Source organism: Panicum virgatum, chromosome 9K (genome assembly GCF_016808335.1).
Source record: "Panicum virgatum strain AP13 chromosome 9K, P.virgatum_v5, whole genome shotgun sequence".
NCBI classification, from domain to species: domain Eukaryota; kingdom Viridiplantae; phylum Streptophyta; class Magnoliopsida; order Poales; family Poaceae; genus Panicum; species Panicum virgatum.
This window is the reverse complement of record NC_053144.1, coordinates 4505770-4526565: the sequence shown is the minus strand read 5'-3', so window position 1 is coordinate 4526565 and position 20796 is coordinate 4505770. Positions and strand designations below refer to the sequence as shown.

Sequence of the window (20796 nt, the reverse complement as noted above, 5' to 3'; positions counted from 1 at the left end):
CGGATCCGTGGTCCGGCGTTCGGAGGCAGGGGACACCGCGCGGGATGCGGATCCGGGGTCTTGGCGCCAAATCGGATGGGCTAGTCTCCGTTTTCTCATCAATTCCAGGCCGTATTTGGAGATTGGACGGGCAGATTCATTTTGGCTAAGTATCTTAATTACTACTTGTATGAATTAATTCGAAGCACTTTTGGCTGCTGAGTTTAAGCCACAAATGAATTCGGTTTAATATTTTGTTAGTATGTGAGATAGTCCCTCCATTGACTTTAGTTTTGTCCTAGTCCAGTAATGTCTAATTTTGACCAAGCATTATTTTCAAAAGTTTTTACCATAATAATAAACAATGTGCCATAATTTAGTAATGTTATTAAGACCTAAAATGATAACTCATTATTACACTATGAAAAACACCAATGATGGTCGATAAATTAGGAGAAAATATTTTAAACTCACAATAGATTTTACCAATATTATTTTGACTTATGAGTCGAATTACATGTTTATTTTGTCATATTGAACGGTACAAAAATTAAAATATGGTATTGTTGTATTTTTCGAATCTGTTGAGCCTATCAAACAGCTCACAAATTGGCTCGCTAAAAAAAGGCTAGAATGAATCCTTGGTTAATTGTAAGAAAACGAGCCGATCCAATGCAACTTATAATTCTTCATCTTGTTTGCTCGTTGTATCAGAGAGGCTGAAGCCAAGAAAAAAAATCTGTAAAGGGGGCAGATCATAATAGATGAGTTACTTGGAGGGCTAAAATGTACTTATTTTTCTTAATTTATAATGGTGTGAAAAGAAAGGTTTGTAAACCTCAAATACTAGCATACAACCCTGCTCGAAAGCTTCTATTTCAAGTTAATTATTTAATGCCGATCCAAAATTCAACAGCTCTGAACGAGCAATCACATCCCAGGTACTGTGCCCTGGGTTAGCCGGCGCTGTCTCTGCCGCTTAATCAATGTTGCCGCAATTCTGAAGAAGCAATGGAGGTGATGCTAGAGAGACGCTGCTGTCTGACTTGTTCTTTCAAAACGTCTTTGGCACATGGTCTTCCATGTTTACACTCCCATTCTCTCTTACTACTTTTTTTTTCAAGGCATTACTTGGAACTTCATTCTGCCGTCCCGAATCCGTTATTTGACCAACACTCCCTAGCTGCTTCAAGCCTTCAACAGTAGTTACAACTTGTTTGAAAGGCTGGATTGGAACCAAAGCCGACCATCTTCTGCTAGTCAAAAAAAGGTAAGCCTTGCCATTTGTCAAAAGGGATAGGGACAACATCTCAACTATTCTCAACTTCTGTTTCGGAGATCCAACGCTCAAGTTGAATTCCAGATACGAACTTCATAAAAGTCACCCAAAACGACTACTAAGCCTTTTAATTTGTTTTCTCAACAAACATGCACGAGAACTGCAAATCATCGTGGTACATGAACCACGAAGACAATTAGTAAACACAAACATGCCATCAGTCACATTTAGGACTTCAAACTTCAAACGGCTGGGCAAGATCATCCAGAAGGCACCCGCAAAAAGTCCACGGCATGATGCAAAGGGTACTACTACTAATTGTACTACCAGGGAGGGAGTCAAAAGACTATCTAGTCTAGAGTGAACACAACACACTCCTCGAAGGATTTGAACACCTCGAGCGAACTGTGGACGCGCCACGCACTACTAGATTGACATGATAAAATTGTCTTCGGTCAGCGTCAGCTCGCCGAAGAGGAAAAACAAGGCGATCGCTAACCACCTCTAACGTCTAACCTGCCTCTCTCCTTGATCGGCCGGTTAATTTCCAAACTGGAATTCTGACTTCTTCATGGGAGCTGAAGCCTGAAGCAGAAAGATGTCAACGGTCACCCGCCGTACTTGACCGGCGACTTTTGGACATCGTACTCACACTGGCACACATCCTACCGCCACTTGCATGCAAGCCACTCGCTGGCTCTCCATCCTCTCTCTATAAAGCTCCGTGCTCCGTAGGGCACATCATCGCCGTTGAGCAGGCTGCTGACAGCGTCAGGGAATAGTAAGGAGGAGCTTGGTGGAGCTACACGATGACTATGACCGTGGCCATGCCGTCGTCGGAGGCGTCGTCGTCCCCTTCCAAGAGGGGCCTCCGGGGGCCGCGGCCGCAGCCGCTGAAGGTGACGGCGTCGTCGAGGGGCTCGTCGCCGACGGCGGCGTCGTCGTCCAAGCCGGCGTCCGGCTCCAAGAAGCCGGTGATCGTGTACGAGCACACGCCCAAGGTCGTCCACGCCAGGCCGCAGGAGTTCATGACCGTCGTGCAGCGGCTCACCGGCAAGCCCGCGCCCGCCACGTCATCGTCGGCCTTGCCGCCGTACGTGCCAGGCTTCTCGCCGGCGGCGGCGGCCGAGGAGGGCGGCGACCCGCTGCTGCTCACGCTCGGGCAGGGCCAGGCCGCGCCGCCGCCAGCACCGACGCTGCCGTCCCCCATGGCGGCCGGGCTGCTGCTGTCCCCGGGCTTCATCTTCTCCCCCAACACCATGCAGGCCATCCAGGACCTCAGCCCCTTGTTCTAATCACAAGTTATTCCATAGAGTATATTAGAGTGTACAATAATTTTTATTTTTTTCCCGCGCTGTTCGTGCAAAATTTTTCACACAGGGGGCAAATTTCACACGCACAGCGGCTTGCTTGCTTGTATCTGCTTTGCATTATTGTACGCAGAAATGGGCAAAAATACCTTTTTTGAAAACTATGGGCAAAAATACCTGTAAATTTCGTCTTTCATGGAAGTTTCAGCTTCCTGATATGAATATCCTGACAAGTTCAGACATGTCAGGCGAGTAGATAGGATGATATACACTAGCACAGGAATTGTCTTGATCCTGAATCCATTTATGTTTGATTTTTCCCAAAGTTCAAATGATTCTGCTCTGGCATGACAGGAGGAAAATGACTTGTCCTCTCGAAAAATCTTCAGCATTAGCATCAGCATCGCTGCATCAATGCCAGATAGACAAGCTGCAATTTTTCAAACGTTTATCCATCCATCTTCATTTATCTATGTTTGACTTCTTGAAGCGGATTACATTTAAGAATTGGCGCACCAGCAACATCTCCAGAACCATTCAATCATAACATTTAAAAATTCCGACGGTCCAAATGAATCCTTCAGTACATAAGAAAACCAAAACCGAATTGGCTATGAAATTCAATTACAAAAAAAGGGGGCACCAGTGCACCACCTAGGCGCCCATTGCAGATTGCAGTGCAAATTTCATGCTTTAAGAAGTAAACGATTAAGCAATCATAAGGAAACGTAGAAGATGACATCATTTTGTAGCAGCTGGTTCAAATAGAAAGGTAGAAGATGACCAAACATAATCTAACCCAAGAATTCGAGAGAAAGAATAACACACTATACACTAGCATCAAACAGCAACAACTAAAACAACGTCAGGTTCCACGAATTACTATGATTTACACTCTATGCAGAGCATGTCAGTTAGCTCCAGATCACAAGTCAATCCTAGCAGTCTGAATAACACACTATACGGCAAGCACAAAGATTGGGCACCAAAACGTACAGCTCCAATACTGTACGTGGCAAAAGGAATACGAAACATTAAAAAAAAATCAAATACACATGCACAACAAAGCTCAATTGTTCAAAGCTCTGAATTTACAATCATTTGGCTGTTGGATGGAGGTCATAATTCATCGTTGTGGCCCTGGGAGACGTCGCCAGGGACTCAACATGGTGGATCTGTTGAGAAGCAGCAGAAGGCCAAGGAAAGTAGTCGACAAACCGAAGGTATACCTACGGAATATCCACAGCAACAGTTCAGTTGCGCTTCAGAGTGGAAAGGACCATCAGTGAAAAACCATCATATATAACCTACTTGGCTGTAGAACTTCTGTTTCTCCAAAACAGTATTGAGAGCACCCACTGCAGAAAAGAGATTAATAAGAGTGTTTTCTCAAGGATGAACCAAGAATGTGGAAAATTAAATTAGAAGATCAAATACAGCTGAATGTTTAGCACACATCACATTTTTTATACTATATTTGTATTTTGTAGTGTTGTTGCGTCAATGTTCAGTGCTTGATGCTATGCAAAATGCCCTGGCATGTTGAAGAAAAATCTAACTAAAACAAATGGTCGACTGAAAACTAGCTCAAATGGCTGGAAGTGTTTACTGAATATAAGTATTTCAGAAGTTTGGTAAATGACCTCCTCTCAATTCACAACTTTTCAACCAAAAGCTGCGTTGCCATTGAAAACGATTTGGAAGAATGAATTTTTGTTAATAATTTGATTGCAGTCTGCAGGAATGGATTTTACTGAATAGCACATCAAGCATGATGTAAAACAAGACAAATACATTTGTTTATGTCATCCACAGTGCACACAACTCGAGCGGCATTTTGTAATCATCAGTGTGGACATGTATGAATTTGACTAAAAAAAGTGATGATGTTTAAAACATCAAATGTTGCTCACATACTATAAATGAATACTGATCCTACAAGGTGCATAATAAATATGTCACAAGTAACATGGTGTCTAATAACTCTAATGTCAACTGCAGCAATGGATCTAAGTTAGTTCTCAAAATGTGACTAAGTTAGCAATTTCAAATGGAAAAATCTTACTAACAAATCACTCCCTGCAATGTGACTAAGTTTAGTTCTCCAAATGTGTCAAACTTTAGCAATTTCAACTCACAAACTTGGTGCTACATAGAAAACAGCTTGATAACAATGAGCAATATGCTAAGCACATGCATACCTTGCAAATCCTGAGCACCGAGAAACTGCTCGCTGGGGCTGCTGATTTTTTCACAATGGCTCTCTGCTCAGTAACCATCTCCCAGCACAGCCGCCGCGCCATCTCCCTGGCCATCACCAGCTGCGCTCTCTCCGCTCGCAGCGCCGCGATTTCCCTCCGCAGTGCCACCCTGTCCGCCTCCAGCGCCTCGACCCTCGCATACAATCCCCCTGAGTTCCCTTCCCCAACGTACTCCGCCACCACCACCGACCCAGCCGCCTTCGTCGTGCTCGCGCAGGTAGCAACATCCACCGTGTACTCGAATTCCTTCTCCACGGGCGACGACAGCTCCTCCTCCTCCTCGTCGCCGCCGCCGCCGTCAACGACCACCATGGCTTTCAGCTCCATGCCAGCGCTCAGGTCGCCGGCGTTCCTCTCCACCAGGACCGCGTCCATGTCGAACTGCTCCGCCTCCTCGTCGGGCTCTTCCTCCTCGTCGTCGGTGAAGGAGTCCGGGTCGATGCCGTGGGACTGGAGGCGGGAGTGGTAGGAGGCGGCGAGGTCGGAGAGCGAGGCGAGGTTCTCCTGGACCTCGCGCTCCCGGTCGGCGCGTCCCTCGGCGTAGCGCTTGAACTGGCGCGCCTCCATCTGCGCGGCGGCCTTCTCCCGCTGCAGGCGCTCGATCATGAGCATGGCCTCGCTGGCCGCCGTCTCCGCGGAGGCCCGCTCCGCGTCCAGCTCCTGCAGCAGGCCGCGCGCCTCCTCCTCCGCGGCCTCCTTCTCCCCCCGCAGCGCTGCCGCCGCGGCCTCCAGCTCCTCCACCCGCCGGATCAGCTCCTCCGCCGCCGCCACCGGATCCCCTCCCCCCGCCTTCGGCGACAGCTCCGGCGACCGCGCGGGCGGCCGCCGCTTCAGCGACCGCCGCGACGGCGAGGGGTCCGCGGCCGGATCCATGGAGACATGTAGCACTCCAACGCCGGGGTCACGCCGCTCCCCCGGTCCCAGCCTCGGATCCCGCCGCCGCCGTCGGGAGCTAACGGCTGGCGCGCTGCGACTGTGAGACGGGGGGTGTCTGGTCACTGGTGGCGTCTGTTGGAAGGAAGCGGCGCGGGCTAGGCTGGAGCAGCTGGATTAGGAGGAGACCGCACCGAATTGAATAATGACCCTGATCGAAATGTGATTGGGAGGGGCCAGCCATCAGTACATTACAATAGCATTATACTGGTGAGCTTTCCACGTCGCCGGACGCCGTGCCGCCGAGCAAACCGCTGCCTTTCCTTTCCTTCCCTTCCCCTCCCCGGCCAAGCGTGAGGCGAGGACACCGATTCCAAAGGGGAAGGGAAGCGAAAAGGCGCTGCCCGGGGTGGTGGCGATTATGATTCGGCGTCACGCTCGCCCGATGTGGACGGCCACTGCCCCGGGAAAGTCGTGGTGCCTGGTGCGAGGCAAAGAATTCGGCGCGAATTCCACGTCGCCGGCGGCAGGAAACAGTTGGTCAGCTGCTGTGCGGTTGGCCACGGAGTTCCTTTCGATTGTACTAGTTGTACATGTAACACGCCCCCCACCCCCCACGTCCCCCCAGTACATGGCGGGTATTTTCGTCGCTACAAGAAACGAAGGTGAAAATGTTCGGCGACGTGAATGGCGCTGGCGGATCCGGGAAACTGTTGCGTTCGTGTGGTCGGCGGCGCGCCGGCCGATTTTGATCGTCCTGTTCCTCGCCCGGTCAATTCACTGATGTGTTGTGTTCGTCAGGCATAGCGGTCCAGTGCCATGTTGTGTTGGGGTGAGAGACGAGGCTACGGGAATTAGCGTCGCGATGACGACGGCTGTAATAAGAACAGTGCTAACGAATCGAAGCACACGGCGTTGCTGATGGTCGCGCCGCCGTACCTATAACAACTAACGTGGCTTCTCCAGCTTTTGTTTCCTTCAAGCTCGACAGCGGCTGAAATTTCTTGCAACTTTTACATATCAATCTTTTCCCCCGTAACACTTTTCTAATTTTGTAACAAAGCTCTGCAGATAACACATGATAAAAGGAATTGTCTCAGTTCGCTGATTTGATCGCAGCGTTCACAACCATGACTCCACGAGACAATCCTTCACGTCCTAATTGCGCGATGCGCCGCCGTAGACAAACCTTCTGACGACACGGATCAGCTCGCCCCCTGCGTCGCCCCACGGGTCCACGGGCAAGAATCCGTGGTGCTGCCCCTGGAACTCGACGAGCTCCACCGGCTTGCCCATGGCCTCCAGCCTCGCGACGTAGCCCGCGGCGCGGTCGCGCAGCAGGTCGTGCTCCGCGACCACCACGAGCACCGGCGGGAGCGCCACGGCGTCGAGCGCGGGGCTCTCCGGCCCGAACGGGTTCAGCGCCGGGTGGTCCCTCGTGGCCCCTGCCGGCAGCGACAGGCGGCAGAACTGGTCGTACACCGGCAGCGTCACGAACGGGCCAGGCGGGGACTCCGCCTCGGAGCGGGTCCTCTCGACGCCGGCGAAGAACGGCCAGAGCAGCACGTACCCCGAGACGCGCGCGGGGGCGACGCCGAGCAGGCCGGACCCGAGCGCGACGGCGACGTGGTGGGCGATGTTCCCGCCGGCCGAGTCGCCGGCGAAGAACACCCTGCCGAAGTCCGCTTGCTCGCCGAGCCAGGTGTCGGGCGCCGCGGCGGCCTGGGCGCGGAGCCACGACACGAGGGTCCGCGCGTCGTCGTGCGCGGCCGGGAGGCGGTTCTCGGGCGCGAGGCGGTACCCAGCGGAGATGACGAGGGCCGGGAGCTCGCCCGCCAGGCGGAGGCAGCACGCGTGGAAGTTGGGATGGTCGAAGCTGCGGACGCAGAACCCGCCGCCGTGGAAGTACACGAGCACCGGGAGCTTCGCGGGAGCATCGTCTCCCTCGACGTTCAGCTCCGCGGCGGCAGAGGAAGCAGCAACTGGCCTGTAAATGCGGAGCTTGAGGCCGTGGTTCGGGCTGTACACGACGTCCTTCCACTCCGCGGACAGGGTCGGCGGGGAGGAAGGGACCGGGAGGCCGTTGGCGTCCGACCGTCGGGTGACCGTCCCGTCGCTGAGGAGCTGGACCAAGCCGGCGAAGTCCTCGAGTACTTGCACCGGTGCGTCGGCGGAAGCGCCGGCGGCAGAAGCAGACGACATGGGTGGTGGTGGTCTGCTAGAGAGCAGCTGCTGTGTTGCGGACGACAACTTGAAGCACAGCACTGCACTGCACGCATGTAGCAGGCAGGCAACATCCTATATATAGGTTCGCTCGTTGCTTGGCGCCTACGGATTTGCTTGCCGATCTTCACTATTTTTTGGTGCAACATCTTACGTTGCACCGCGTTCGACAGGCTGGAGCTGGAGTAGTGTGAGAGAAAAACACTGTTATCTGGTTGGTGGCCGGAGGCTGGAGCTGGAGTGGTGTGAGAGGGAATTACTGGAGGGCTACCCACCAGCCGAACACGGTGGTAAGTTGTACGGGTACCAGAAGGGGCTTTTTTTCATAAAAAAATCCCCTTCTTTCGGCGCGTTAGGAGAGGCCCGCTGCGCCTGCGGCGCACCACACATCCAAATCGATCTCCACCTGGGCTGGGCCAGAAGCCCAGAAACGACGAGAGTTCCGGGATAAGCTGCACGGAAATCCCGCGTTCCCCCGGCTCGGCGCGCTACCTCGCGCGCCACGTGCTGCTGCCGGCCCGACCCAGCCAATCCCACGCGCGCACCTCAACGGACCGCAGTCTCTTCGAGCCGCCGTGAAAGCGTGCCGCGCGGACGAGCACCAACAGCATCCCAGAATCTCCGACGAAGTGCGGTGGCCGCGAGTGGTAACGGAAAGGCCTCACCGGGACGTAAAGCCGCCGCGCACGGCGCCACGCACCGAAGCAATAGGCCGGCCGGTAGGCCCAGCGCTCGGCTCCACTGACCACTCCACTCGCTCGCTCGCTCGCCGCCGCCGCCCCCAAGCCGCCCCCGGCGGTCCGCCGCGCCAGGCCTGCGGAATGCCGCACGCTGTCCTGGCCCGCCTGCCCCCGGGCTCCGTCCGGCTCGTCATCGCCTTCGGGCTGCTGCTCCTCTTCTCGCTGCTCGTCCTCCGCCGCCGCCCCGCGGGACCGCCGGCGAAGGCCGCCGCCGCCCGACTCCCCGTCCGTGACCCCGCCGCGCTCTTCCTCTCGCTGTCCGCGGGGGGCAACGCGAGCATCGCGGCCGACCTCCGCGCGCTCACCGCGGGGCCGCACCTCGCGGGGACGCCCGCGGCGGGCCCCGCCGCCGCGCACGTGCTCGGGCGGCTCCGCGCCGCGGGGCTCCAAACCCTAACGCGCGAGTACGCGCCGCTGCTCTCGTACCCCGGCCGCGCCTCCTCCCTCGCGCTGCTCCGGTCCGACGGGTCCCCGCTCGCGCGCCTGTCGCTGGAGGAGCCCGCCGACGAGGGGCGCCGCCTCGTGCCGCCCTACCACGCGTACGCGCCGTCCGGCGGGGCCGTCGCGGAGGCGGTGTTCGTCAACCTCGGCCGCGAGGAGGACTACGCCGCGCTCGAGAGGCTCGGGGTGGGCGTGCGCGGCCGCGTCGCCGTGGCGCGGCGCGGGGGCGGGTATCGGGGCGGGGTGGTGGCGCGGGCAGCGGAGAAGGGCGCCGTCGCCGTGCTCATTGCGGGACGCGCGGACGGGGGCGTAGAGAGAGGCGTCGTTCTGCTCGGCGGCCCCGGGGACCCGCTCACCCCCGGGTGGGCAGCCGCCGGCGGGGCTGAGCGTTTGGGGTTCGACGATGAGGCAGTCAAGCGGCGCTTCCCCAAGATCCCCTCAATGCCGGTGTCGGCCGAAACGGCGTTAGCAATCATTCGAAGCCTTGGCGGCCCCTCCATACCGGCGGAGTGGCAGGCCGGGCTCGGGGTGGACGCCGGTGGCGTTGGACCGGGCCCCACATTGGTCAACTTCACGTATCAGGTATGACTTGTTGCTTGGTCCTGTTTCTGCATGATTGAAGACGACAAGACGACATGTATACGGACAAACAGGATGGACAGCTAGATCCAAAACGCAATATGTAGATTGCTTTTTATCATACTACTACGGCCCCGTTTAGTTCCCAAAATTTTTCCTACAGTACCCGTCACATCAAATCTTTCGACACATGCATGAAATGTTAAATGTATTTGAAAAAATAACTAATTACACAGTTTAACTGATTAGCACGAGATGAATCTTTTAAGCCTAATTAGTTCATGATTGGACATTATTTGTCAAGTAACAACGAAAACGTGCTACATTAACTTTTCGCCCAACTTTTCGCGAACTAAACGCGGCCTACACACTCTTCCAATGTTTATGAAGAAGTCATATTGCATGTTTGATTTGTCTCGATTGGAATCTTTTGCAGGCAGTGAATTGACGTTAGCTTAGTACAGTGGCCCTGTTTGGTTCTCCTAGCGCACACAAGCCGAGAAAGGAATCTCGCATGCATGGAGTGTTAAATAAAGTCTATTTGCAAAACCTTTTTAGGGATGGATATAACTTTTCGCGACGAATCTAATGATGGTAAGTAATCGATTATTGGCTACAGTGATGCTACAGTAACCATCATCTAATCACGCGGTCAAAGGCCTCATTAGATTCTTCAGGGTTCCTAGCGCAGAGGTTCTGAAGTTGGTTTTGTAAATTGACTTTATTTAACACCGTAATTAGCGGTCAAAATTTCCTAGCACTCACTAGCGCAGAGAACCAAACATGGCCCGTATAGATAGCTTGTTTCTTCTGTTATAAGCGTACTGGATTGTCTGTCTATATTTGGGTGCTTCTACCTATGGAATTATCGGTAGGTAACTATTGCTTAAATCGCACACTTGCTACAGTTATTTGGGAGAAAATTATTATTCGATTGGGTAACTTCAGTATCCAATTTCTCATCAACTTAAGACAATTTTGGTGGTATTGTTTCATGGATCTCTAGAGTCTGGACTTACCCTTATAGTGTACCAAACAGCAGCTGTATTCTAGTTTGGCTCACTTCCATACGGAGTTGTACCCAACAGTCCCGTGTAGTCTACACAGTGGGCTCTGAGCCTGGTTCAATTTTATTGATAAATTAGGAGGAGGTAGTAATAATCGGTCTATTTATAGTCAAGGCAGTAATGGAGATCCATAAGCAATAGAGTAAATTTGATGCTGGCTCATTGTCATGGCTGTGTAGCCTGTTTTTTCTTCTTTTTTTAGCCTCAATGAAGCTCCACCACTGGTGTCATGATCCCATGGATTTATGGTTTTATCTGTTATTAGATACCAAACTAGGTGATTGGTTTTAGAATCATCAGATCCTAACTCCTGAAATAATCATCTTATTTAGTTTGTGTACTGCATAAATTACTTAATCAGCACTCCAGTACACATGGCCACAATGCCAGAAGAAGAGGAGGAATAATTTACGCTATATAAATTATCAGATTTCCTGATGGTGTTCCAACTGCTTCCTAGGGCGAAGCCCTTCCCTGAATCAAATTAGAGCTATGAACATGTATTTAAATGCCACAGGTTTTGCAAGCAGTATTTTGTTTTTGGCCTTTGTCCTGTTGTTGTTGACATTTTTTGCCACTGCATTGTGTTTATTCTATACCATGCCCTCGTCACCTTGTACTTGAACCGTGTGACTTTTTAATGGCATGGAAGTCCATAAATCGACGTGCTGTGGCCATGTTATCTAGTCGGGCTTATCGGTCCAGTGACCCCGATAAGGGACACCGAGTAGGTCTGGGCGACTAGTTTTCTAGTCGTCCGACTAGTCGTCGACTAGTCGCACCGATCAGGTTGGAAAATGATCAGACTTGAGATTGTTTTGTGGGCTGTTTGAGTTGTGGGCCTCGGCCGGTGATGGGCTGGCAAGGTGGCCCATTAGTTTTTTTGGTATATAGAGGCTGAGAGACAGGAATACGGACTATGGGACAGAAATACAGAGTTCTGGACAGTTCACAAATCATCTCTCACAAATAAGTGAAAAATCGACCATCATTGTTGCCTTCATGCTTGCTTTTTATTAAGTAATATGTAGTACATATATCATATCGGTCCTGGGACACATAGGACGACTAGGCAGACGACTAGGACCGACTAGGCTCGACTAATCGGCCTGATCGACGACTAATCGCGACTAGTCGTCTGATCGGTCCCATGGCGACTAGGTCCGACTAGACGATTTGAAAACACTGTGCTGTGGTTTTTGCTGTTGTGAAGTATAATTTGTTCATCTGAACAGTGTTTTAAAATGCAAGTTTTCATCATTGTTACCTATGGTATGGCATCTGCGTAATTATGTTCTGTACACTTTCATATTGTTGAAAGTTCTGTACTTGCACTTTCTAGATAGTCAGACTGTGATTGCTCTTATCTCTTTGTTTAAGGAGGACAGGAAGTTTGAAAAGATACATGACATTTTTGGTGTCATAAAAGGGTCTCAAGAACCTGACCGTTACGTGATACTTGGTAACCACAGAGATGCATGGACTTATGGAGCAGTTGACCCTAACAGTGGGACAGCTTCACTTCTTGACATTGCTCGGCGTCTTGGAATAATGCTGCAGTCAGGATGGAAACCGCGGAGGTCCATCATTCTTTGTAGCTGGGACGCTGAAGAGTTTGGGATGGTAAGTAGACATGAAAGAAACACAATAAGACGTTACTGGATAAACGTGAGGTATATAACCAAAAGCAGACTTAGATATACTCTTAACATTAGACAATTAAGCCATGTTTAATGTTTAAACCATAAATGACACTAAACGGCTTTTTATAATACATAGCAGATACTGGATAGCAGTGTTGTAATTTAATTGGTGTTGCAATTCAATATTATCAGAATGAGAATTTCTGGATAATTTTCTGCCTTTGGTTCATCTATGGAATGCCTTTTTTCTGCTGTTAGATCAGGTCAGGTTTTGTGTGCTATCTAGTTGTTAGCTTTACTTCTTGTTGCTCTTATTTTGTCTGCATTTTGAAGGTTCCTTTTTCCAGATTGGATCAACTGAATGGGTCGAAGAGAACCTCGCAGATCTGCAGTCGAAAGCTGTAGCTTACTTGAATGTTGATTGTGCTGTGCAAGGTGTGGGGTTTTTTGCTGGCTCTACTCCTCAATTGGACAAACTCTTGGTTGATATTACAAGACAGGTATACTTTTTTATTGCACTCTTGTATGTTTCTGTTTTCTAAACTAGAAAGTGTATTCACATTTCACGTAACTAGCTAGGGTCTGAAATCATGTTGTAGCAAAATTATTTATTATTGCCAGAATGTTTTTATAATCGTAGCATCATCTATCCTCTTGTATGTGTTCGAAACAACTTAGCTTGGGACCTTGAGCAATAGTAGTACTCGAAATTATTAATTATTCTAGTGCAATTGTCTGCAGTACAGTTAAGCTTGACTTCCAGAATGGATACACGAGACTATTTTTGAAACTTCTATTTTTCCAGGTAAAGGATCCGGACGTCATGGGAAAGATGGTTCATGATACATGGAATGAAATGAATGGCGGCATCAGTGTAAGAATTAAGAAGTTCAAAATTTGTTCCGCATATGTAGAGATGTCCAGTTACACCACAGTTGAGCAATGCACAATATAGGTCGTTGATGCACCTTCTGTACTTATTTGACCAACCTTGTGTATTATAATCTTAAAAATTCCTCTACCACCATCACCACCACCAAGAAAAGGAGACTGGCCTACATTTTCCTTTGCTTTTTTTTTCACTTTTGTCACTAATTCATGACCTGCTTAGACTAAATGCATAGAGTATGGCATAGCTTATTTGGTTCTGCACGCTCTTTAAATCCAATTTTGCCTATAACTCCCTTTTGCTTTCTCCCAGTTTTTTTATCGCTCCCATATCTGCTTGACTTAATGTTTATTCTTTACAGAAAAAGCTAAATCATTTCGTATAGTATCACAGCTGTACTTGCCTTATATTTGTTCCTTCTATTTTCTAAAGAATATCAATTCTGCAGATAGAAAGACTTGCCAGAACTGATTCTGACTTCGCTCCATTTCTACATCATGCTGGAATTCCCTCTGTAGACTTGTACTATGGAAAAGGTACGTCAAAACAGAACAGATGCTTTCCAGAAAAGGAACAACATCCTGGAGATTTTAACATGTTTAAACCTGCAGTTGCTAATGTAGATCAGTTTTGCTGGAACTTCTCTTGAGGATCCTATAATCTAACCATTTTTAATTTTTTTTGTCTGAACTGTACAACTGGCTTTGAGGCTATGGGTGCCTATCATTTATTTCTTAATATTTTTTCAACGGTTCACCTTAAAGTTGGCACACACAATTCTCCTTTTGCTCTATTTTGTCCTATCTTGCTCATGTTCTTATAAAATGGCTGGTAATCGTCATCGCTAACCAATGTAATGCTAATGCAGAATTTCCTGGTTACCACACTGCTCTCGACTCTTATAATTGGATGGAAAAGCATGGAGATCCATTGTTTCTTCGTCATTTGGCTAGTAAGCAACAACATAGTTTGTGAAAATGCCTTTTTTTAGAGCAGAAGGTTGCAGCACTTGTGATATTGCTGCTTGATATCATGATTGAGTGTACTGGTACCGAAGGGGTCAACAAGAAGAATGAACTTTGCCTATAAAGCTAGCTACATACTCTACAATTTTCAAAAGTTTGGTCTGTCGAAATAATGTATTGCTAGCATTTGTTTAAGTAATCCTTGGAGTGCTCATATAGTTTTCCTGCTTCACCAGTCACAGAAATTTGGGGACTGTTAGCCCTTCGCTTGGCAGATGATCCCGTCCTACCTTTTGATTATCAGGTTTACGCTTCACAATTACAGGTACATTGACTCTAAGCATTCATATAATTTAGCTATTCACTCCCTTTTGTTAGTGGGTTATTTATACACACTTGATTTCTACCATTGCAAAGATGTATGAATTGGAGAATACCACCAAATACATGTGCAGCATCGTGGATGGTATATCCAACTTGGTGGTTGAATCTACAACTTCAGTGCCAATGATAGATTTTTCATTTTCATTTTAGGACAAGGAGATTTCCAATTTAAGTGAATTTTATCCATGAGAGCTCAAATGTTACATAGAACCACCACCAAACCAATTTCCTCTCAGTAGCCAATACAGCATATTTATTATCTGTATTTTAACATAGGATTGAAATTTACAATTACACAGGAGCATACAAATGCACTTTCTGCCCTGATGAATAATAGTCAAGCAGTCAATTTGATGAATGGATTCATCAGTGATCTTTCTGATGCAGCTATGGAAGTTCTGAAGGAGGCGCAGGTACTATTTACCGTGCTTCTGTTTTCATGTATTCAGGTAGTCCAAAGCTTAAACAAATTTGCATCTTTGCTTGATTTGGATAATAGACTTTTTAGGCTACCAGAGTTTATCATCTGGATGCCTGACACATTGAACTTGTAACGACGACTTATCATTTGAATAGTCTCATTCAATATTTCACAATCTGGTGCTTGATGACATAGTTTCTATTCCAGTTTCTAATTGATATACGAAACTCTTGTGCTAATCAATCACGTGCTCCTTTGTTGGTTTGGAACCCAAATCCAGAAACTTCAGCAGGTAGATTTATATGATGAGCACGCTAGGATAAGAAGGCGAGTGTTGAACGATCGCCTCCTGCTTGCTGAAAGAAGCTTCTTGCAGGCGGAAGGGCTTAAAGGAAGAGGATGGTTCAAGCACCTGGTAAGCAACGCTTCTTCAAAATTGAAAAGGACTTTACTCTCCCTCTGCATTATTTTCCTTCGGTGAAAGTTCAAGTCGACACACATTTTCCCAGCTGTACTCACCTCCGGAGGACTACGAAAGCAAGCTATCATTCTTCCCTGGGATCGCGGACGCCATCTCTCGGTCGGGCAACCTGAGTGCCAAAGAACGAGAGGTGGCAATTCGGCATGAAGTGTGGAAAGTCTCCCGTGCAATTCAAAGGGCGGCGAGGGTTCTTAGAGGTGAATTCAGTAGGCAAAGCGAACAGTCAAAATTTAGTTCCGTGGTGACTCCATGAGCTGTGTTTGTAAATAAAATGGTTGGTCTTACCATGAAATGTTATAATGCGTTTCAGTGGAAGAGCAACATTTTTCCTTTGCCAGGAGAAAGAGAGCCGTTGTCACTTCATATATACAACCATCACTGCGAACTGGTCTCTAGCTGAATTAATTAGGTGGCTCTAGTAGCATTCTTTAGATTCTAGGTTCGACTCCATGTGGCAACAGATTTCAGGTGGTTAGGGTTTGGAAGGTTTTCTCAACGGGAAAGCTGGTTGCTTCCTGTTAACGTAATATGATGGGACGTACCTTTCCGGTCGAGTTTATTATATATACAACCATCACTCATCCAATTAGAGGTGGTAACGACCCTAATGCTCCCTTCATAATCTAATTCAATCTTTAATCATCCTTAGCTCAAAAATAAGAGCTCTTTTACACTGATTGTAAAGTATCAAACGTTACTTTCAGGTACTTATTTTCTTGAATTTTTCCTGGCCGTTGATATATGGAAATTAAATTAAATCAGTACTTGATCCCACTAGTTTTGGTACTTGGTCCCATATTTTGAAAGTACCAGGTACTTTATCGAGGTACTTCTGGGTACTTCCTGCCTTCACCACCATAAGATTTTATCAGATGGGCGGCTCTTATTTTTTCAATCATTGCAAAATTTCTCCAAAAATAATATATAAAAAATGAGCTAAACCTTTTTTAGATTGAACTTTAGTGTATACATATTTGGATCCATGGACTAAAATTTAGATGAGAAATCATTTGAAACATAAATAGGTGAAACTAAATTTTAGTCCGAATTAGGTGGGTTCTACGGACTAATGGACTAAATTTTGGTTGGGATATAACTAATCTTTAGTTCGAAGTTTAGTCTATCTGTTTACATCACCTAATGAATTAAACTTTAGGACCAAAGTTTAGTCCATAAATCCAAATATTTTCTAAATTTTGACCGCCGCAAGGCTGGCTAATCGTAGGCAGCAGGAGCAAGGGAACTCCCCTGGTTCAGGAAGGCACAGTCATTTGCCACCCTATGTCCAATACATAAACGCATCTTTACCATGCGGCGTCAGTACTCAGTCCTCTACCTTTCCCTTTTAAAAAGAAAAAAAATAAAGAAGAGAGAGACAATCCCGTGTGCTGTTTTTGGGCCCCCACAACACTAAGCCCAGACCTAACGTGCCGGTGGAGCAGCAAAACTTCATCTTTCCCGGCATGGGTAGCTATTGAACCTCCAAGGACATGTGTAGCACTGACACCCAGTGCGTTTTACAGATGATCAGGTAATCCATCTTGAGGCTGGGGCCGTACGAGGATCAAGGAGGAGTACAAGTACAAGGCGAGGTACAAGAGCGCCGTGACCCTCGACGTCGCCGGCGACACCTCCTTCGGCTATAGGGAGTGAGGACTGAAGAGTGACCCCCAATAGTCTATGCATCTCCTTTTTTCAGTGGAAAAAAAAAGTAGTTCGGGTGTGATAGGACTGTAAGAACTTATCTGCTACTAACTTTTGCCATGCCAAAATCAAAGCAAGCTAATATATTGGTTTGTGAAAATCAAGCCATGCCAAATTGTTGATAAGAAGCTTAGATGTTCGTTTGGTTTAGTGCTAACTAATACTTTTTTCTCTTGTAAAGTTTAAGAAGTATTGAGTAACTTACCATGATTTTGATCAAAATGTCTAATTTTTTAGACACAAACTAATAGATAGTCAAATTTTATTAGCACTCCCTGATTTTAGCATGGCAAAATTTGGTAGCAAACCAAACTACAAATTCGTAGCCCGCTCACATCTGGTCAGAACGAAAAATATGCATCGCGTGTTGACATATGTGTGAAGTTTAGGTGACTTCAAAGTTCAATCCCTTTACTCTTGGGTCATAAACATGGAGGGCCCTACCTATCAGGCAATCTAGGCGTGTAGTGACCGTTGACTACTAGCTAGCCGAGTAGCCGTGTATTCAAGCCACTCGTGGCAAGCGGCACCTTCACCTATGACACGTGGGTCCTCCCTCCCCTTCCCCAACCCAGACCCCTCAGCTCCCCACGACCCCCCCTCCTCCGCTCGCCGGCGTCCGCCCGCCCGCCCGCTCGCGGCTGGATGGACCCGCCTTTCGTGTTCCCATCGAGCCTGCGGGATCTGGAGCGGGACACCGACGGCGACGACGAGCCTTCGCTCCGGCCGCAGGACACCGTCGCCGTCGCCGCCCTCCGCGCCGCCGACCTCGAGGAGTTCGTCAAGGGTAACGTGCCGCCGCCTACCTCGCTTCCCCAATCGCCCACACTTTCTATTTCGGTCGGGGGTTGCCCCAGTCCTTAGGAATTATGGTAAATTTTGGATTTGCATTTCGAATGTTGCTAGCCGTTTGTACATTTCCATTTACTCTAGCCCCATGCTATACATAAACACGACATCTCTCCCCGCAGCCAGTATCTTCGCTGGATCCTCGAAATCTCTCAGAAAATCTTCTCCTCCTCTCTGCAAAGAAATCTCCCGCTAGATCATGTCGGCGAGCTCGAACATGGAAGCTGCTGCTGCTGCCACCCCGGGCATCAGGCGGTGCGCCGCGTGCAAGAACCAGCGCAGGAGGTGCTCCCAGGACTGCATCCTCGCTCCCTACTTCCCGGCATCGGATCCCCAGAGATACGCCTGCGTGCAGAGGGTCTTTGGCGCCAGCAACGTCGCAAGAATGCTCCAGGTAAATTGATCGCTACGAGCCTTAGCAATAGAAGTTTAGCATCGAGCATTAGCACGTACAGAATTCATGTATAGAAGCATTGTAGAATGATTGTTTTTTTTCCCTTTTGAACGAAACACTGCAGAACGATCTTGCATTTTTCTTTCGAATTTAAGAATGATCTTACATGCATTAGCTACGTGTGCGCCATTTCTTGTCCTGTGCAGAACCTCCCAATCCACGAGCGCGGCAAGGCAGCGGACGCGATGGCGGTGGAGGCGCACCGGCGGGTGCAGGACCCGGTGTACGGCTGCGCGGGGGTCGTCGGCCGCCTCCAGGGGGAGATCAGAGCCGTGCAGTGCGAGCTGGCCAGGACCCAGGCCCAGATCGCCGTGCACGCTGCCGCGGCGGCTCGCGCGCGGCCGGCGGTGGGCGCCGCCCAGCTGAACGCGCCGGCACAGGCCGCTCTGTCGCAGCAGCAGCAGCAGCAGCAGCAGGGCGATGCGCTGGCGATGCAGCAGGATCCGTTCCAAGGGTTGGATGCCCTGCTTGTCGATGATTACCGCGTGGATGTTAATCCGGTTGATGATGAGATGAACACTGACTAGGGCTGCATCTGAAATGATCCAGTGCTCCAGCTCATAAGAAACTGAAATACTATAGTTTTCATCAAGTCTAATAATATAAAGTACTCCCTGCTAATTTTGTTCTCATCTCTACAAGAATTACGTACCAGTGAGAGAATTTAAATACTCCCCACTTCCACTTGCATTTAAATGGTTTTAAGATTTTTACAGCTAAGTTTAAGCACAATATCAAAATGAGGGACCGGAACCGGCGACCAGAGGGGGTGAATGGGAGCCGATCAAAATTTCTCTCGAAATCGATCCGTCGGCCTATATCCCAAAATCACCGCAAACACTTCACCTAGGATATGAGAGAATAGCTATGGACAACCTATCTCACAGCAGCACACCCTAGAAAACTTCATGGAAGCAATAAAAAAACTCCTCAAACAGCAGCACTGATGAGTCAGACCGGTCTGACCGCTATCACAGACCGATCAGACCGGTCGGGCTGGAATTCAAAAATCCAGACCGGTCAGACCGGTTTCAGAGACCGGTCCCTTCCAGACAGCTCGAGACCAAAGCTTCAAAAGGCAAATCTTGAGCAAACGAAATCCAAATCCAGCGAAACTTGGAGGATACCTTCACACTGGTCCCGTGAACATATCCCCAAGAGATCTCACCCAAAAGATTAAAGGATCTCGAGAATTCGGGAAAAATCAAAGTGGATTGAGGTTTTCTCAAGAACACAAAACCTTCAATACGTGTGAACTCGCGATTCCAGGGGGTTTGGCACTAGGCTAGATGCATAGGAATCGTCACAAAGAGTCCGGCAAAACACGAATCCAAGGGCTCGATTCCTCTAAACACGAATCATCCAAAAGAGAGGAAAACAAGCCAAAAATGCAAGAGAGGAAGGGGAGGACGAGTACTCAGCACACATAGATGAACTCAACAAGATTTCATTCATAAGTTTCAGAGGAATTCACCTATACAAAGCTAGAGCCATCCGCCCATCATCCTACCCACTAAAATTGAGAGATTAGCTAAACCCTAACCCTCTTTTGCATTGGAGTCCTTGGCCCTAACCTGGAGCAGAGGCAAGGAGAAGGAAAAACGAAGAGAAAACAAAAAGACTCAAGAGACTCAACCAGCCACGGGCTGGTGGGGGGTTTTATACCCAGCTGTTGCGGCCAGACCGGTCAGACCGGTCCAGGGGACCGGTCAGACCGGTCGGGTCGGCAGCAGCCTGTTGTACAGACTCGATCGACGACGGAGCTTCTTTCTTCGACTCGAAGTCTTTGCTGCGATGCCACCACGTCGACGAAGTACCGGTCCGCGGTTTTGGAGGGTCCGCGAAACCCGGGTGGGTGGCCGGTTTTGAGAAAACCGCCAAAACATCACGCGCGGGAAGATTCCCGCCTCCACGCCGTGGCCCTAGACGCTGTTCCCGCCTCGGCATTCTGACGGCCCTAGACGCCGCCCGACGCCCATCACCTCCTCGCCCGCAGCGAGGCCCTAGACGCCGTCGACGCCCGTCGCCTCCGTCAGTCCCGAGACCGACGCTCGTGCCTCCACGACTTGGCGTCTTCAACAGCCGTCCGCCTCCTTGGTTTTGTGGCGCAAACCAAGAAACCCGCCTTCCGTCGCCGCTTGCGCCCACGATCCAGGAGTGGACGCCACAGCTGCCGCCCGGTCCGAGCTCCGGTCCCGGCTGTCCTTCACCGCCGTCCACCGCACGGTCCATCGGCCACAGCACCTCCACGGTA

General features: G+C 49.3%; 5 protein-coding genes across 8 annotated transcripts; 3 read left to right on the top strand and 2 right to left on the bottom strand.

Moving 5' to 3' along the window:
- The first annotated feature begins 2085 nt into the window (after positions 1 to 2085).
- On the top strand, positions 2086 to 2553 carry LOC120648973 (translation initiation factor IF-2-like). The gene has a single exon (XM_039925591.1). It carries the CDS (start codon positions 2086 to 2088, stop codon positions 2551 to 2553), a length of 468 nt encoding a protein of 155 aa, XP_039781525.1.
- A 793-nt stretch (positions 2554 to 3346) lies between these two features.
- Positions 3347 to 5919, bottom strand: LOC120649510 (myosin-binding protein 7-like). Its single transcript, XM_039926324.1, has 3 exons — positions 4770 to 5919; positions 3880 to 3926; positions 3347 to 3797 (listed from the first exon to the last, which is right to left on the bottom strand). The coding sequence occupies exons 1-3, from the start codon at positions 5700 to 5702 to the stop codon at positions 3695 to 3697; spliced, it is 1083 nt and encodes a 360-aa protein (XP_039782258.1). The 5' UTR covers positions 5703 to 5919; the 3' UTR covers positions 3347 to 3694.
- A 795-nt stretch (positions 5920 to 6714) lies between these two features.
- Positions 6715 to 7971, bottom strand: LOC120648476 (probable carboxylesterase 15). Its single transcript, XM_039925250.1, has one exon. It carries the CDS (start codon positions 7902 to 7904, stop codon positions 6861 to 6863), a length of 1044 nt encoding a protein of 347 aa, XP_039781184.1. The 5' UTR covers positions 7905 to 7971; the 3' UTR covers positions 6715 to 6860.
- A 593-nt stretch (positions 7972 to 8564) lies between these two features.
- On the top strand, positions 8565 to 15898 carry LOC120649508 (probable glutamate carboxypeptidase VP8). Of its 2 annotated transcripts, XM_039926321.1 has the most exons (10): positions 8577 to 9688; positions 12133 to 12375; positions 12743 to 12895; positions 13201 to 13269; positions 13733 to 13820; positions 14153 to 14236; positions 14486 to 14574; positions 14933 to 15046; positions 15335 to 15469; positions 15564 to 15898. In XM_039926321.1, exons 1-10 carry the CDS (start codon positions 8747 to 8749, stop codon positions 15786 to 15788), a joined length of 2142 nt encoding a protein of 713 aa, XP_039782255.1. In that variant the 5' UTR covers positions 8577 to 8746; the 3' UTR covers positions 15789 to 15898. The 2 variants fall into 2 exon arrangements, with proteins under 2 accessions (XP_039782256.1, XP_039782255.1); XM_039926322.1 differs by lacking the exons at positions 15335 to 15469; positions 15564 to 15898 and having other exon boundaries at positions 8565 to 9688; positions 14910 to 15043.
- Positions 15899 to 17769: 1871 nt separating this feature from the next.
- Positions 17770 to 19174, top strand: LOC120649507 (LOB domain-containing protein 24-like). Of its 3 annotated transcripts, none has more exons than XM_039926320.1 (3): positions 17770 to 18026; positions 18271 to 18482; positions 18689 to 19174. In XM_039926320.1, exons 2-3 carry the CDS (start codon positions 18288 to 18290, stop codon positions 19067 to 19069), a joined length of 576 nt encoding a protein of 191 aa, XP_039782254.1. In that variant the 5' UTR covers positions 17770 to 18026; positions 18271 to 18287; the 3' UTR covers positions 19070 to 19174. The 3 variants fall into 3 exon arrangements, with proteins under 3 accessions (XP_039782254.1, XP_039782252.1, XP_039782253.1); XM_039926318.1 differs by having other exon boundaries at positions 17771 to 18026; positions 18211 to 18482; XM_039926319.1 differs by lacking the exon at positions 17770 to 18026 and having other exon boundaries at positions 18037 to 18482.
- The last annotated feature ends 1622 nt before the right edge of the window (positions 19175 to 20796 follow it).